General features: G+C 41.9%; 2 protein-coding genes across 13 annotated transcripts in view; both read left to right on the top strand.

Annotated features, from left to right (window-relative positions):
- Positions 1-743: 743 nt before the first annotated feature.
- LOC110521471 (hepatoma-derived growth factor-related protein 2) lies at positions 744-10,210 on the top strand. The gene is made up of 16 exons (XM_036968879.2): positions 744-1,332; positions 2,015-2,091; positions 2,742-2,880; positions 6,160-6,357; positions 6,476-6,595; positions 6,673-6,747; positions 6,875-7,061; positions 7,148-7,232; positions 7,349-7,628; positions 7,723-7,859; positions 7,963-8,030; positions 8,197-8,267; positions 8,425-8,526; positions 8,654-8,810; positions 9,015-9,135; positions 9,296-10,210. The coding sequence occupies exons 1-16, from the start codon at positions 1,261-1,263 to the stop codon at positions 9,393-9,395; spliced, it is 1,989 nt and encodes a 662-aa protein (XP_036824774.1). The 5' UTR covers positions 744-1,260; the 3' UTR covers positions 9,396-10,210.
- Positions 10,211-12,102: 1,892 nt separating this feature from the next.
- Positions 12,103-14,519, top strand: part of LOC110521469 (AP-3 complex subunit delta-1) — a 43,756-nt gene continuing 41,339 nt past the window's right edge. For 5 of the 12 annotated variants that reach the window (XM_090231413.1, XM_090231411.1, XM_090231410.1 and 2 more), the window contains exon 1: positions 12,104-12,584. In XM_090231413.1, coding sequence (XP_090087539.1) covers positions 12,489-12,584 — 96 coding nt within the window. In that variant the 5' untranslated portion in view covers positions 12,104-12,488. Of the gene's footprint in view, positions 12,585-14,519 lie in introns of all 12 variants that reach the window. The other 7 variants (XM_090231412.1, XM_021599044.3, XM_021599043.3 and 4 more) reach the window with 3 other exon arrangements.

Genomic DNA, 14,519 nt, shown 5'->3' with positions numbered 1-14,519 from the left:
TGCTATATTGTAATTATGTCGCCACTATGGCCTATTTTTTGCCTTCCCCCCCTTATCCTTCCTCATTTGCACACACTGTTTATAGACTTTTTCTATTGTATTATTGACTGTATGTTTGTTTATTCCATGTGTAACTCTGTGTTGTTGTTTGTGTCGCACTGCTTTGCTTTATCTTGGCCTGGTCGCAGTTGTAAACGAGAACTTGTTCTCAACTAGCCTACCTGGTTAAATAAAGGTTCAATTAAAAAAATTAAGTTAAGAACAAATTCTTAATTTACAATGACGACCTACCCTAACCCGGACGACACTGGGACAATTGTGTGCCACCCTATGGGACTCCCGATCATGCCGCTTGTGATACAGCCCGCGATTGGACCAGGGTCTGTAGTGACACCTCTAGCCCTGAGATGCAGTGCCTTAGACCGCTGTGCCAATCGGGAGCCAATTAAATGGGTTAAATTAAATGGGTTTGCTAATATGGGTTATTGTTAATGGTAAAATGTATGGCTACAACAATCAAACTAGTAGTAAATACGTTTTAAAAAATCTGTGGTGCTTATTGTTCAATTTATCAATATAGATTTAGGCAATATTGGGCTCCGAAGTGGCGCGGCAGTGTAAGGCACTGCATCTCAGTGCTAGAGGTGTCACTACAGACCCTGGTTCGATTCCAGGCTGTATCACAACTGGCCGTGATTTGGAGGCCAAAAAAGCGGCGCACAATTGGCCCTGCGTCGTTTTAAAATGAAGGTTAAATAAATAAATACAAAATATCATCCAGCTCTGTGCGCTTAGGGGTGGCATGTATTCGCTGTATGACTGCGGACGATTGTTATTTTTATATTTTTGTCAATGTTGGTAAAGACACGCTAAAGGAAGGTTTGGTTTCTGTTCTAAACTTTTGTATTGATGTTAGTACGAATTTCCTAATTTAGTAGCCAGTCAATTTAGGAAAACGATATCGAATTTATAGTGTACATATAGTAGAATATGATTGGTTTGAAGAATGGATTGACAAGAAATTAAACCAACTACAGTGGCTAGTAGGAGGGATTTCCGCTCTGAAGATCACGGTTAGCGGAAGCTCTTCTTGTGAAGCTAACCGCCTCATCTCGCGCTATTGAGAAGCTAGCTTGCTATCTAGCTAACTTTATCGTTTTGCAGGTTTTGTGTCGGCCTGAAAACGGCCAAGAAGCGACGCACAAAGACCTCCAGTGTTAGCTAAAGAAGAAAGAAAAGGCTGCACAGAGGGGCAGAACAATGCCGCACAATTTTCAACCCGGAGACCTGGTCTTCGCCAAAATGAAGGGGTACCCCCACTGGCCAGCCAGGGTAAACTAGCAGCAGCCAGAGAGAAGCGGGTGGGCGGAGGGGACGCTGGAGTTTTCCCTGTGCATCCTTGGCAATGACTGACATAGCTAATATTATAGCCAGCTAGCCTTGCCTCGTGCTTGGAAATATATAACTGCTTTGTTGTCCTACCAATCTGTTTGCAAAATGTTTGTTGCTGGATCATTTTTTTATGCAAAGTATAACCAGGCAACTTGTGGAATGGCGTGTGTTGTGAACATGTATTTTGTCCAACCAGGCAGTGCTAAGTAGCTAGCTGTACTGTGCTTTTTGGTGTGCGTTGATTGAAGATGAAATGTTTGATTTGCAGACTCGCTGGCCTGTAAAATAAAATCCTAGCTATAGTTAACTACTCTGGTGGTTTTTGGTACAGTAAACACAAATATTTAGTTTTCTGGAAATTACTTTGATGTGTTCCCCTCTTCCCAGGATTTTTGACTGTGATTTGAAAATTTTACAGATTGTACCAATCAAGGTGTCTGTCTGGAGTAAAGGGTTCAGACAAGGCCACAATATTGTCTACTTATTTCCAACCTACCTTTCCTCATTTTCACAACTTGACTTGAGGATCAGACTACAAAGAGCAGTGAATATATATTCTCTCCTGTACCTAGTTTGGATGTCTCTCACACTTGTTTTTGTTTTGTGGTTCTCGTTCTTCTAGATTGAGGATGTCGCAGATGGGGCAGTGAAACCCCCTCCTAATAAAATCCCTATCTTCTTCTTTGGGACCCATGAAACGTAAGTGCTGTGTCTGTTTGATTTAGAATAGCAGGATGGGAATCTCTGGATGGACGTGAAACTGTATACTACATTCACCATTGTCCTTTATTTGATGTTTTTTTTATTTATATAGAGAGTGATGCAAAAATACATTTTCATTTGTATTTATTTTCCAGCTGGTTCCTGTTTATCTTGTTGTCCCCAGCTACCTAATGTGTTGTATGTTTACTTGGAAGTATCGCCACTCATATTTCTGTGGAGATGTCTCCTCCATGTTTGTTGATGCACTATATTTTCTTTAACTTATTTTAAACTTTTGAAACCCATTCATGAGTTTTTCATTACTGGTTTATGTCGTAAGGGATCTAGGTCCATTTGTGTGTGTGTGTGAAAAGTTTAGTGTTTTGGTCGTACAACAGTAGTTTTGCAAGATGGCAGATGGACTATTCTTAAACCACCACTAGGTGGCAAAATAACTATCAGTACTGTAGTTTGTTGCCAGTTCATGGCTTTAACATCATGCAGAAACTCTGTCATCTACCCGGTAAGCATGGAGTTTGTCTGTGCCAGGTATTGGCTTTTTAATTTAGTGACTCAGAATTAAAGTCTTGTAAATACTGTCGCAATATAAAGTCATGTGTTATCAAATCATGCTCTCTCTTCCTCAGAGCATTCCTTGCACCAAAGGACCTTTTTGCCTATGAGAAGCACAGTGAGCGCTTTGGGAAACCTAATAAAAGAAAGGGCTTCAACGAGGGCTTGTGGGAAATCCAGAACAACCCTCATGCCTCCTACAGTGCACCTGCAGTAAGTACATCTTATCAGAAGTCCAACTCAATACCGTTTCTCTAATACTGACCAGTTACAACTGAGTGCTGTTATCCCTGGTTTCTCTTTTGCTGTGCACTTTGGATCCATTTAGGTCACACTCATTCCCCTAAAAAGTGCCTTAGGCCTCAGTTTAGGATGTAATAGATTCACATGTTCTTCAACAATCACTTATAAGCGGTAACGGAGCATTAGGTCTCAGACCAACAGGGTCCGAGGCAGCTTCTTCCTCCAAGCAATACAACTGATGAACAACTAATCACCCATAGACTATCTGAACTGACTCTATATGCACACACACTGACCAGGGTAGCAGACTCGTCGCTTTTCGGCGATATTCGCCATTTTGTTCTCAAAATAGGCCATCTGTGTGGATCTAAAGGTTGTTTCTCATAGATACAATTTTTAGAAGAATACAGGCATAGAAGTTGACCGGATTTACCAGCACCTCAGGAGTAAATGTCAGTTGGCTTTTCATAGCTGATCATTCAGAGTATCTCTAACGCTCCTGCTGTCTCTAGAGAGTTGAAAACAGCAGTTCTGGGACAGGGAGCACGTCTGGTGAACAGGTCAGGGTTCCATAGCCGCAGGCAAAACAGTTGAAACTGGAGCAGCAGCACGGCCAGGTGGACTGGGGACAGCAAGGAGTCATCCGGCCATGTAGTCCTGAGGCATGGTCCTAGGGCTCAGGTCCTCCGAGAGAGAAAGAAAGCGAGAATTAGAGAGAGCATACTTAAATTCACAGAGGACACCAGATATCACAGGAGAAATTCTCCAGATATAACAGACTGACCCTAGCCCCCCAGACACAAACTATTGCAGCGTAAATACCGGAGGTTTTCTTGCCTATTTATATCCTTTCATTCACAGGCTAGGTTATTTTTCAATGTCAGTTTGCATTTGATGCAACTGCCAGATGTCTGAGATTCTCCACTGTTACCACGAGAACCTCCAGCCCTTAAAGGGGCAGCTGAACATTTGTCCTCACCTAAGTGACTCCTATTTGAGTGTACAGTTGCAAGAAAAAGTATGTGAACCCTTTGGAATTACCTGGATTTCTACAAAAATTGGTCAAAAAATGTGATCTGATCTTCAGTCACAATTGACAAACAGTGTGCTTAAACTAATAAGTTATTGTATTTTTCTTGTCTATATTGAATGTCATTTAAACATTCAGTGTAGGTTGGAAAAAGTATGTGAAAGATAATTGGAGTCAGGAGTCTGCTAACTTGGGTGTCCAATCAATGAGATGAGATTGGAAACGTTGGTTAGAGCTGCCCTGCAATATAAAAAAACTTTCAAAATATGAGTTTGCTATTCACAAGAAGCATTTCCTGATGTGAACCATGCCTCGAACAAAATAGATCTTAGAAGACTTAAGAATTGTTGACTTGCACAAAGCTGGAAAGGGTTACAAAAGTATCTCTAAAAGCTGTGATGTTCATCAGTCCACAGTAAGACAAATTGTCTATAAATTGAGAAAGTTCAGCACTGTTGCTACTCTCCCTAGGAGTGGCCGTCCTGCAAAGATGACTGCAAGAGCACAGCGCAGAATGTTCAATGAGGTTATGAAGAATCCTAGAGTGTCAGCTAAAGACTAAATCTCTGGAACATGCTAACCTCTCTGTTGACGAGTCTATGATACGTAAAACACTAAACAAGAAGGGTGTTCATGGAAGGACACCACAGAAGAAGCCACTGCTGTCCAAAAAAACATTGCTGCATGTCTGAAGTTTGCGAAAGTGCACCTGGATTTTCCACAGTGCTACTGTCAAAATATTCTGTGGACAGATAAAACTACAGTTGAGTTGTTTGGAAGGAACACACAACACTATGTGTGGAGAAAAAAAGACACAGCACACCAACATCAAAACCTCATCCCAACTGTAAAGTATGGTAGAGGGAGCATCATGGTTTGGGCTGCTTTACTGCCTCAGGGCCTGGACAGCTTGCTGTCATCGACAGAAAAATGATTTCCCATGTTTATTAAGATATTTTGCAGGAGAATGTTAGGCTGTCTGCCAAATGAAGCTCAACAGAAGTTGTGTGATGCAACAGGACAACAACCCAAAACACAGAAGTAAATCAACAGAATGGCTTCAACAGAAGAAAATACACCTTCTGGAGTGGCCCAGTCAGAGCCATGACATCAACCCGATTGAGATGCTGTGGCCTGACCTCGAGCATTTCACACCAGACATCCCAAGAATATTGCTGAACTGAAAGAGTTTTGTAATGAGGAAGGGTCCAAAATTCCTCCTGACCGTTGTGCATTTCTGATCCGTAACTACAGAAAATGTTTGGTTGAGGTTATTGCTGCCAACTGAGGGTCAACCAGTTATTAAATCCAAAGGTTCAGTTTTTCTACCCTGCACTGCGAATATTTACACTGTTCAATAAAGTCATGAACATTTATAATGGTTTGTTATTAGTTTAAGCAGACTGTCTTGTGACTGAGATGATCAGAACATTTTATGACCAATTTATGTAGAAATCCAGGTAATTCCAACGGGTTCATACTTTTTCTTGCCACTGTACAGTATGCCTATATAAGTTATTGTATTTTAACACTGAAAGCACCTTGCAATGTATTAGATGTGAGACAGGATTTGTGTTTTACGTTTCTTTATGTTTTACTTTTCTTTCTATAGAACAACTTGTCAGGTGCATTGAAGACTGTCTGGGGAGACTAAGATTATCATTACATGTCATGACAACCTTAAACCCAGACCAAAGAGCCTAACTCTACCCCAGGACACTATTTTCAAATGTGTATCATGTACTTGTTGTTCTCTGAAAATAAGCAAACGTTCTTGCACTTCACATGGATGTTTTTGCGTGTTTCCGTGCAAACACTATTTGTCACCCTTTTGGGCCCTCACCAGTTTGCATCCCTGACTGACACTTGCAAACTACACACAACCACACATACAGTCATCATACTCGCTGCTACTGTTCTTTTTATATTATTTTCTGCTTAGTCCCTTTAACCGGTTTACACATATACAATGTTTTATTCTTTACCTTAACTGACACCAGTACTCCTGACATTGATATCAGTACTGGTACCAACTGTGTGTGTGTGTGTGTGTGTTTCAAGCTTATTCATAATGTTTTTTTTTTTTTTAATATGTCTTAGTATTTCTGCATTGAAGAGGGCTTGCAATTAAGCTTTTCACTGTCTGTCCTGTTTACACATGCTGTATCCTATGCATGTGATAAACATTGATTTGATTCATCTCTCCATTCACACCCTAGCCTGCCAGCTCGTCTGGCAGTGAAGCAAATGATGATGCAGCAGGAAGTGATGCAGAGGATGACAAGGAAGCAGTGGTGCCCAGTAAGGCAGATTCAGGAAGTGAGGTAGATTCTGACTCAGGAAGTGAGGATCGAGGAGGAGGTGGTGGTGGTGGCAGTGGTGGAGGAGGGGTCAAGAGGAAGGCCCCTGCTGCCAAGGTGAGTGCGAAATTATACTTTTAGTGTTTCGGGATTTTAATGGCCTCCGAACAAAACTGTTGTTGCTTAGATGTGCCTCTGTTTATAATATAACATCTCTGTTCTCTCTCTCATTCAGCGCCCCCCTCTGAAGAAGGCCCGGGGTTCGTCCAGTGACCAGGATGGAGAGGAGAGTGGCTCACCCTCTGAGCCAGAACCTTCCCCTTCTGACTCGGACTCTGGAAAGAACAGTGACCAGGTCGGTTGACACATGCACACGTTGTACACTAGCATGAGAATATTAATTGATGGGGTCTTGTTTGTTTGCCCCTATAGGACTTCACCCCAGAGAAGAAGGTGGCAGCAGGCCGTGGAAGTGGGAAGAAGGCTGGAGGTGGCAAAGGGAAGAAGGTGAGGAAAGGGATGCCCTTCAGGTGTCAAACAGTCCTGGGTGTTGAGTAGATAAAGCACTGTTTGTGACTGCTGGCGCTCTCATTGTTTTTTTTTTCTCTCTGTTTCTCTCTGTGGGCTGGTGTAGAAGGCAGTGTCTGACTCAGACTCTGACTCTGGGTCTCAGTCGGACAAGAAGAAAGGGGGCAGTGACTCAGAAGATGAGAAGCCACGGCCTGCTCTGTCTGGATCTGAATCTCAGTCTGGCTCCAAATCCGACTCTGACTCAGAGCCACAGCCACCTCCACGGAAGGCCCCTCAAGCGCGCAAGAAAGGTGAGAGCTATAATGTTTGGTATTACACAGTGTATGATTACTATATTTGTCACTGCATAACCCTCTTTGCCATTTGTCCCAATCAGAGAAGCCTCTGCCAAAGCCTCGGGGTAGACGGAAACCCAAAGCTGCCCAGGCCAGAGCACCGGCATCTTCCTCTGACAGCGACAGGTCAGCATGGCTCTAGTCTGTTCCACATTGGTTGTGTGCTATGTTAATACATTTATAAATGACTTGTATCAATACATTTGTACATTATGAACGATATCCTATACTGTGTGCTATAGCGACAGTGAGCCTGACCGCGTCAGTGACTGGAAAAAGAGAGATGAGGAGCGTCGGAAAGAGCTGGAGGAACGTCGGAAGAAGGAGCAGGCAGAGGAGATCCTCAAGTATCGGGAGAGGGAGAAGGAAGAAGATGAGCAGAGAAAGAAGGACAAGGAGAAGGGAAAGAGCAGTGGTGAAAACAGCTCGGATGAGGGTGTAGATGATCACCCACTGAAGAAGTCCAAGAAGCCCCCACCGCCACCCATTCCTGCCCCCTCTGACTCTGACTCTGGACCTGAGGTAACTAGCATGGAAGACTGTGTAAAGAGTGGACATTTGTTTGTTTTTGTATCTAGAATAGATTTGTTGAACATTGTATTTTAACCATAATCAGGTGAAAAAATCTGCAAAGCGTTCAGACAACCAGAAGAAAGGGAGAACAAAGAAAGAGAGGGATCATGGTAAAGGCAAAAAGGAGAAAGAAGTGAAGGAAAAGCGAGCCCAGCGGTCAGAAGAGAGGCCCAGAGGGAGGTAAATGCACATGGCTGAACCAGACAAAAGATTAGAGTACAGATCACATTAGATATCGTCATTAAATATAAATGCACACAGATCACTGAGCTCTCTCTCTCAGGTCCAAGCCTGACAAGCCCAAACGCAAACCCGAGAGACCTCCCGAGAGGAAAGTAGAGAAGAAAAAAGGTCAAACGCTCAATGTTACTCCCAATTTACGGTGTCCATTTGGAAAGCATGCATATGGGAAACTCATTTGCATGTTGTGACAAACAGTTGGTCCAATATAGTGCCAGAGCCAGATAATATCAACTTTTCATGTCCTCACTCCTTGTCTTTTTGTGTCTGCACACAGAGCCAACCCCAGACGAAAAGCTGCAGAAGCTGCACACGGACATCAAGTTTGCACTGAAAGTGGACAACCCAGTGAGTAAACGGGGCTCCATTCATTGCCAACAGAAAAGTTATCACATAGTTGGGATTTTACAAGCAGCATGACAAGTGGCATGAGGTATATCATTTTTTTGTTTACCAATTAAGGGTTACTTGCACATTGTGGTATTCTATCATGTTATGTCTGCAGGACATAGAGCGCTGTCTACTGGCCCTGGCAGAGCTCGAGGCTGTGCCGGTCACCAGCCACATCCTGCAGAAGAACTCTGATGTTATCGCCACACTTAAAAAGGTGCCTTTCCGTCTGAACCCCTTAATGAAAGTGAACTTTATAGAGCCGCTGTGTACATTTCATTATCGCTCTTGTTTTCTGGCCCTTGTGAACCACGCTGTTGTTCTGATTGTTTGTCTTACTGTAGATCCGTCGATACAAGGCAAGCAGTGCCGTTATGGAAAAGGCCAGCCAGGTCTACAACAAGTTAAAGGGTCAGTTTGTGGTCAAGTCTGAAATTCCAAGTAAACACAAAGCTGAGGGAAAAGAGCAGGAAGAGGATGGGAAGGAGACACAAAATTCTGGTAATTTTCTCAACCCATACTTTTACGATCACAACTGATGGACTTCTTTACTGTTCTCACATTCTCCTTAATTTTCCTCCTCAGCATATTACTCCTCTTAATAATGATATTAATTCAGACTTATTTTGCCGTGTGTAGCTAACAATGAAATCAAAGGTCCATCATTTGTAGCCAGTATATTGATTTTGCATGACTTGTTATCAGATGTCATGCCTGTGAATGGGGAATCAGAAGTCCAGAAAAAGGAATGTACTGAGTTAGAGGATACCCCAAAGTCACCGGTCCAGGAAGAGAATGATGAGCGTATGGCTTCAAGCCCCAACAGGTAAATAATATTCTCCTATGTCACATCTTGGTGTACTTCCTTTATTTCGGATAATATTTGTTCAATGTGTCCATAGTAATATTGCTCTTCTAATTGGTAACATGCCACCATCAAAGATATGTAGCTCTAGTTCTGAAGTCTTGTCTCTCCTCCATGGTAGGCCCAGTCCTGATAGTCCTGCTGAGCAGCAGACGCACACTGATGATGAAACGCACCACGCTCTCTCAGAAGAGACTGAACCCCCAGCAATAGAGAGCTGAAGAAAATGGAGCACAATTGTTTAACACAGCTAACAGGTCATTAGTCTCGGCCTGGATACATGGCGCTGTGCTGACCCCTTTGTTGTTCACAATTGTATTTTTCCTTTTATACGACACCTTGGCCTGTCCCCAATCCCCCCCCCAAAAAAAAAGCTACTTTGCTTTATTATTCTCCCATGTGAACTCTAACTTTGGTCTTTCATATTGTATGTATATTGAGAGATTCCATTTTTAGCACTTCTAACAGGAAATTTAGGGGGAAAAGAGGAGCCTTGTGATGAGTGTTCTGCAGTAATTGCATGTCATGTGATTCAAGGAATCTGTTGGCTTTGAGAAAAATATTGGAGCTGATAGAGAACATAGAAAATGCTAATGTGTGTTGGACAAGTATGGGTGTCTTGACCGTTGGTTATGAATATTTTTCTTTTTATCTGGTCATTTCTTATTAATTCAGTCTCACCATGAAAATCTAAAGCCATTGAACATAATCACATTACATGTTTTCCAACTAAAGTCCACCTACTTTTTTATAACAAGTATGTTTTCTGATATTGCAACAACTTTTGACTTGTGGAAATATTTGCCCTGTCATCGTGTCTTCTCCATCTGCTTTCAATAACTTGCCTATTGAATGGGATAATATTACATTGTGTACAGAGTGAATATGATCTTAATCACAAGTTGTCCATATCCAATGTAGCTGGAGCCCATTTGGCATTTGCTTGTCATGCATACTTTGGAAGTGTTTTTAGTGCTATGTAAATTGGTAAAATCATTTGTATCGTTGAATAAAAATCTCAGCATGGTGGTCCAAATCTGAACACTTCTGTTATCGAAGGCAGCATGTCATCACATGGTACTTCATGGAAGTCCTATATTCCCATAATAAAAATCCAGTTGGGTTGGGGTGTGACTGGTGTAATAACTACACATTACAACCCTTGTAACCAGGCTTGGCATGAGGAATTGCAGTGAATAAGAGTGCATTCGGAAAGTATTCAGACCCTTCTCCTTTTTTCATGTTTTGTTACATTACAGCTTTCTAAAATTGATTGAATATATTTAATCTACACACAATACCCCATAAAAACAAAGCAAAAACTGAGTTTTAGATATAAAATAACCTTATTTACCTAGGTATTCAGACCCTAGCTATGAAATTCAAATTGAGCTCAGGTGCATCCTGTTTCGATTGATCCTTGATGTTGCTATTTGATTGGAGTCCACCTTTGGTAAATTCAATTGATTGGACATGATTTGGAAAGGTAAACACCTGTCTATAGAAGATCCCACAGTTGACAGTGCATGTCAGAGCGAAAACCATGCCATAAGGTCAAAGGAATTGTCCATAGAGCGTTGAGGCAGGATTGTTTCGAGGAACAGATCTGGGGAAGAGTACCAAAAAATGTCTGCAGCATTGAAGGTCCCCAAGAACACAGTGGCTTCCATTATTCTTAAATGGAAGAAGTTTGGAACCACCAAGACTCTTCCTAGGGCTGTCCGCCCAGCCAAACTGAGCGATCGGAAAAGGGCATTGGTCATGGAGTAAACCAAAATCCCGATGGTCACACTGACAGAGCGCCGGAGTTCCTTTGTGGAGATGTGAGAACCGTCCAGAAGGACAACCATCTCTGCAGCACTCCACCAATCAAGCATTTATGGTGGAGTGGACAGACGGAAGCCACTCTTCAGTAAAAGGCACATGACAGCCCACTTGGAGTTTTCCAAAAGGCACCTAAAGGACTCTGACCATGAGAAACAATATTCTCTGGTCTGATGAAACCAAGATTGAACTCTTTGGCCTGAATACAAAGTGTAATGTCTGGAGGAAACCTGGCACCATCCCTATGTTAAAGCATGGTGGTGGCAGCATCATGCTGTGGGGATGCTTTTCAGCGGCAGAGAATGGGACACTAGTCAAGATCGAGGGAAAGATGAATGGAGCAAAGTACAGAGAGCTCTTGATGAAAACCTGCTCAGGACCTCAGACTGGGCGAAGGTTCAACAACCATAAGCACACAGCCAAAACAATGCAGGAGTGGCTTCGGGACAAGTCTCAATGTTCTTGAGTGGTCCAGCCAGAGTCCGGACTTGAACCCAGTTCAACATCTCTGGAGAGGCCTGAAAATAGCTGTGCAGCGACGCTCCCCATCCAGCCTGACAGAACTTGAGGATCTGCAGAGAAGAATGGGAGAAACTCCCCAAATACACGTGTGCCAAGCTTGTAGCGTCATACCCAAGAAGACTTGAGGTTGTAATCACTGCCAAAGGTGCTTCAACAAAGTACTGAAAAAGGGTCTGAATACTTATGTAAATATTTTTAGTTTATTTATATATGTATATATGTGTGTGTGTGTGTGTGTGTGTGTATACATTTGCAAAAAAAATCTTAACTTGTTTTTGTTATTGTGTGTAGATTGAGGGGGGAAAACGGTATAATCCATTTTAGAATAAAGGTTGCAAAGTAACACAATTTGGAAAAAGTCAAGGGGTCTGAATACTTTCCGAATGCACTGGATATGGGCCTATGCTCGCTCGTGCATTATTAGACTGGTCAGCAGTGTGAAATAGTTTTTTATGAGGTAATATATATTTATGCAAGTTATATAACAAATTAATTGCCATATTTTTACATGTGTTTGTGCTGTCATGCATAATGCTCATTGAGTTGGCTGTGGCAAAAAAAAAAGTCAGGAAGGTCAAAGGCTACATACATACTGTGCAAAAATTGGACATAGACACACTGACAGACTTGCTGAATAATTGCATTTTGCATAGAGAATATGACTGGAAAATAATTATCATCCATTCACATTAAACTGCGTACTAGACGTATATCTTTAATTTAATTGATTTCCATAATGAGAATTCCACATGAATACAACCAGTCAGCTGACTTTAGACACCATTTTGTCAGCGGAGTACAGGACGCCCCATCTGGCCTCGCCTTCTCTGGCCGGGATTAATAAACAGTTACGAATCACGGAAAGACGGTACCCGGGTGGATGAGAGACTGTCTTGCGGACCGGTTCGCACCCAAAAGACGTCTACTTTGTCCCGGAGGACAGAAGCGACAAAAGTTAGCCAACAGCCATGGCGTTGAAGATTGTAAAAGGGAGCATCGATCGGATGTTCGATAAAAACCTTCAAGATTTAGTACGTGGCATTAGGAATCACAAGGAAGATGAGGTAAACGATTAGCTGTGTTTTCGTTAATGTCTGATTTCACACTGTCAGTAAGTAAACATTCGTGTAACACATCTCATTGCAAAATAGCTAACGTTAGCCAGATCACCTACTATACTATTTGATGGCCTTGCCAACGTTAGCTTTCTGCACGGCTGTAATATGCTATTCCTAGCTAGCTGCTATTCACATATGCAGATAAAATTTAAAAAAAAGTGAACGTTATATAACAAGTTAACCAAGACTGAGTTGTAAATGCACGAATAACGACTAGCTGTTTAATTAGTCAACTCGTTAACTGTCATTACTCCATAATAATCGTCATATGATTAGCTAACTAGGTTTCACTAGCTAACGGTAGGTTTCATCGCCCCTTCGAATCTGGTTGTCCGGTCTTGTACGAATCTACTTCTTACCGGTGGTGAAGCGCTACCTTGTTACGCCTCGTGGCAGTTGGTTTAAGGTGATCACCTTGACCGATAATGTGCCGAACAACCATTCAAACTTTAGTTAGTTAGCTAGCAAGTGACAGCTAGGAAACTAACTAGCCAAGCTTATAAACCTCAGCTGGTGATGATGCGCGGAATGATAACGCATCTGTTTTGTTCAGCACTATATTCTCTTAATGTATTTGCTAACGGGCAGTAGTTAAAAAGTTACTTTTGCGTATAATGGCCTTCTATTGCACTAATACAAATAACAGAGACATGCAAACAAGATCTAGAAGGCTATTTTATTTTGTAGGCCTCTATAGCGTCAGTCAGTGACGTTGCATAGGTGGACGAAAGGATGCTTCTTCCACACACCTCTGACAGCCTACACTGGAAAAAAGTTCCCATTTAATTTACCCTCAAGCTACCACACTTTCTCCAACTTTAATTAATTTTGTTTGTACACACACTGTCATAATCATAATCACTGTCATAATCATGCTTTAGTAATATGGGGGTTGTAGATTATACTAGTTATGTATACTGAAGAGCGACGTCAGAAGATATTCAACGTGGTTTGGAAAACTTGAATATTCATACAAGAAAATGTTTACACAAATATATCCATAATGGGCACAGCCTCAATAACCACTGATACAGTTGAAGTCGGAAGTTTACATACACCTTAGCCAGTTATTTACTCCGTACTCTGATAATTAATCCTAGTAAAAATTCACTGTTTTAGGTCAGTTAGGATCACCACTTTATTTTAAGAATGTGAAATGTCAGAATAATAGCAGAAATAATTATTTATTTCAACTTTTATTTCTTTCATCACATTCCCAGTGGGTCAGAAGTTTACATACTAATTGAGTGTATTTGGTAGCATTGCCTTTAAATTGTTTAACTTGGGTCAAATGTTTCGGGTAGCCTTCCACAAGCTTTCCACAATAAATTGGGTGAATTTTGGCCCATTCCTCCTGACAGAGCTGGTGTAACTGTATCAGGTTTGTAGGCCTCCTTGCTCGCACACACTTTTTCAGTTCAAATTTTCTATAGGATTTAGGTCAGGGCTTTGTGATGTTCACTCCAATTCCTTGACTTTGTTGTCCTTAAGCCATTTTGCCACAACTTTGGAAGTATGCTTTTGGGTCAATGTTCATTTGGAAGACCCATTTGCAACCAAGCTTGAACTTCCTGACTGATGTCTCGAGATGTTGCTTCAATATATCCACATAATTTTCCTTCGTCATGACACCATCTATTTTGTGAAGTGCACCAGTCCCTCCTGCAGCAAAGCACCCCCACAACATGATGCTGCCACCCCTGTGCTTCACGGTTGGGATGGTGTTCTTTGGCTTGCAAGCCTCACTCTTTTCCTCCAAACATAACAATGGTCATTATTGCCAAACAGTTCTATTTTTGTTTCATCAGACCAGAGGACTTTTCTCCAAAAAGTATGATCTTTGTCCCCATGTGCAGTTGCAAACCGCAGTCTAGCTTTTTT

The sequence above is a fragment of the Oncorhynchus mykiss genome, chromosome 4 (assembly GCF_057628025.1).
Source record: "Oncorhynchus mykiss isolate SJ-2025 chromosome 4, ASM5762802v1, whole genome shotgun sequence".
Taxonomy (NCBI): Eukaryota; Metazoa; Chordata; class Actinopteri; order Salmoniformes; family Salmonidae; genus Oncorhynchus; species Oncorhynchus mykiss.
Note: the sequence above shows the minus strand (reverse complement) of the source record. Positions and strands in the feature narration are given on the sequence as shown.

Bases quoted from the DNA above. Each gene is read 5' to 3' on its own strand.
- LOC110521471 (XM_036968879.2), top strand. From the start codon at position 1,261: ATGCCGCACAATTTTCAACCCGGAGACCTGGTCTTCGCCAAAATGAAG. The intron at 6,748-6,874 runs GTGAGGAAAGGG...GGGCTGGTGTAG, and splicing joins GAGGTGGCAAAGGGAAGAAG to AAGGCAGTGTCTGACTCAGA. The intron at 9,136-9,295 runs GTAAATAATATT...CCTCCATGGTAG, and splicing joins ATGGCTTCAAGCCCCAACAG to GCCCAGTCCTGATAGTCCTG.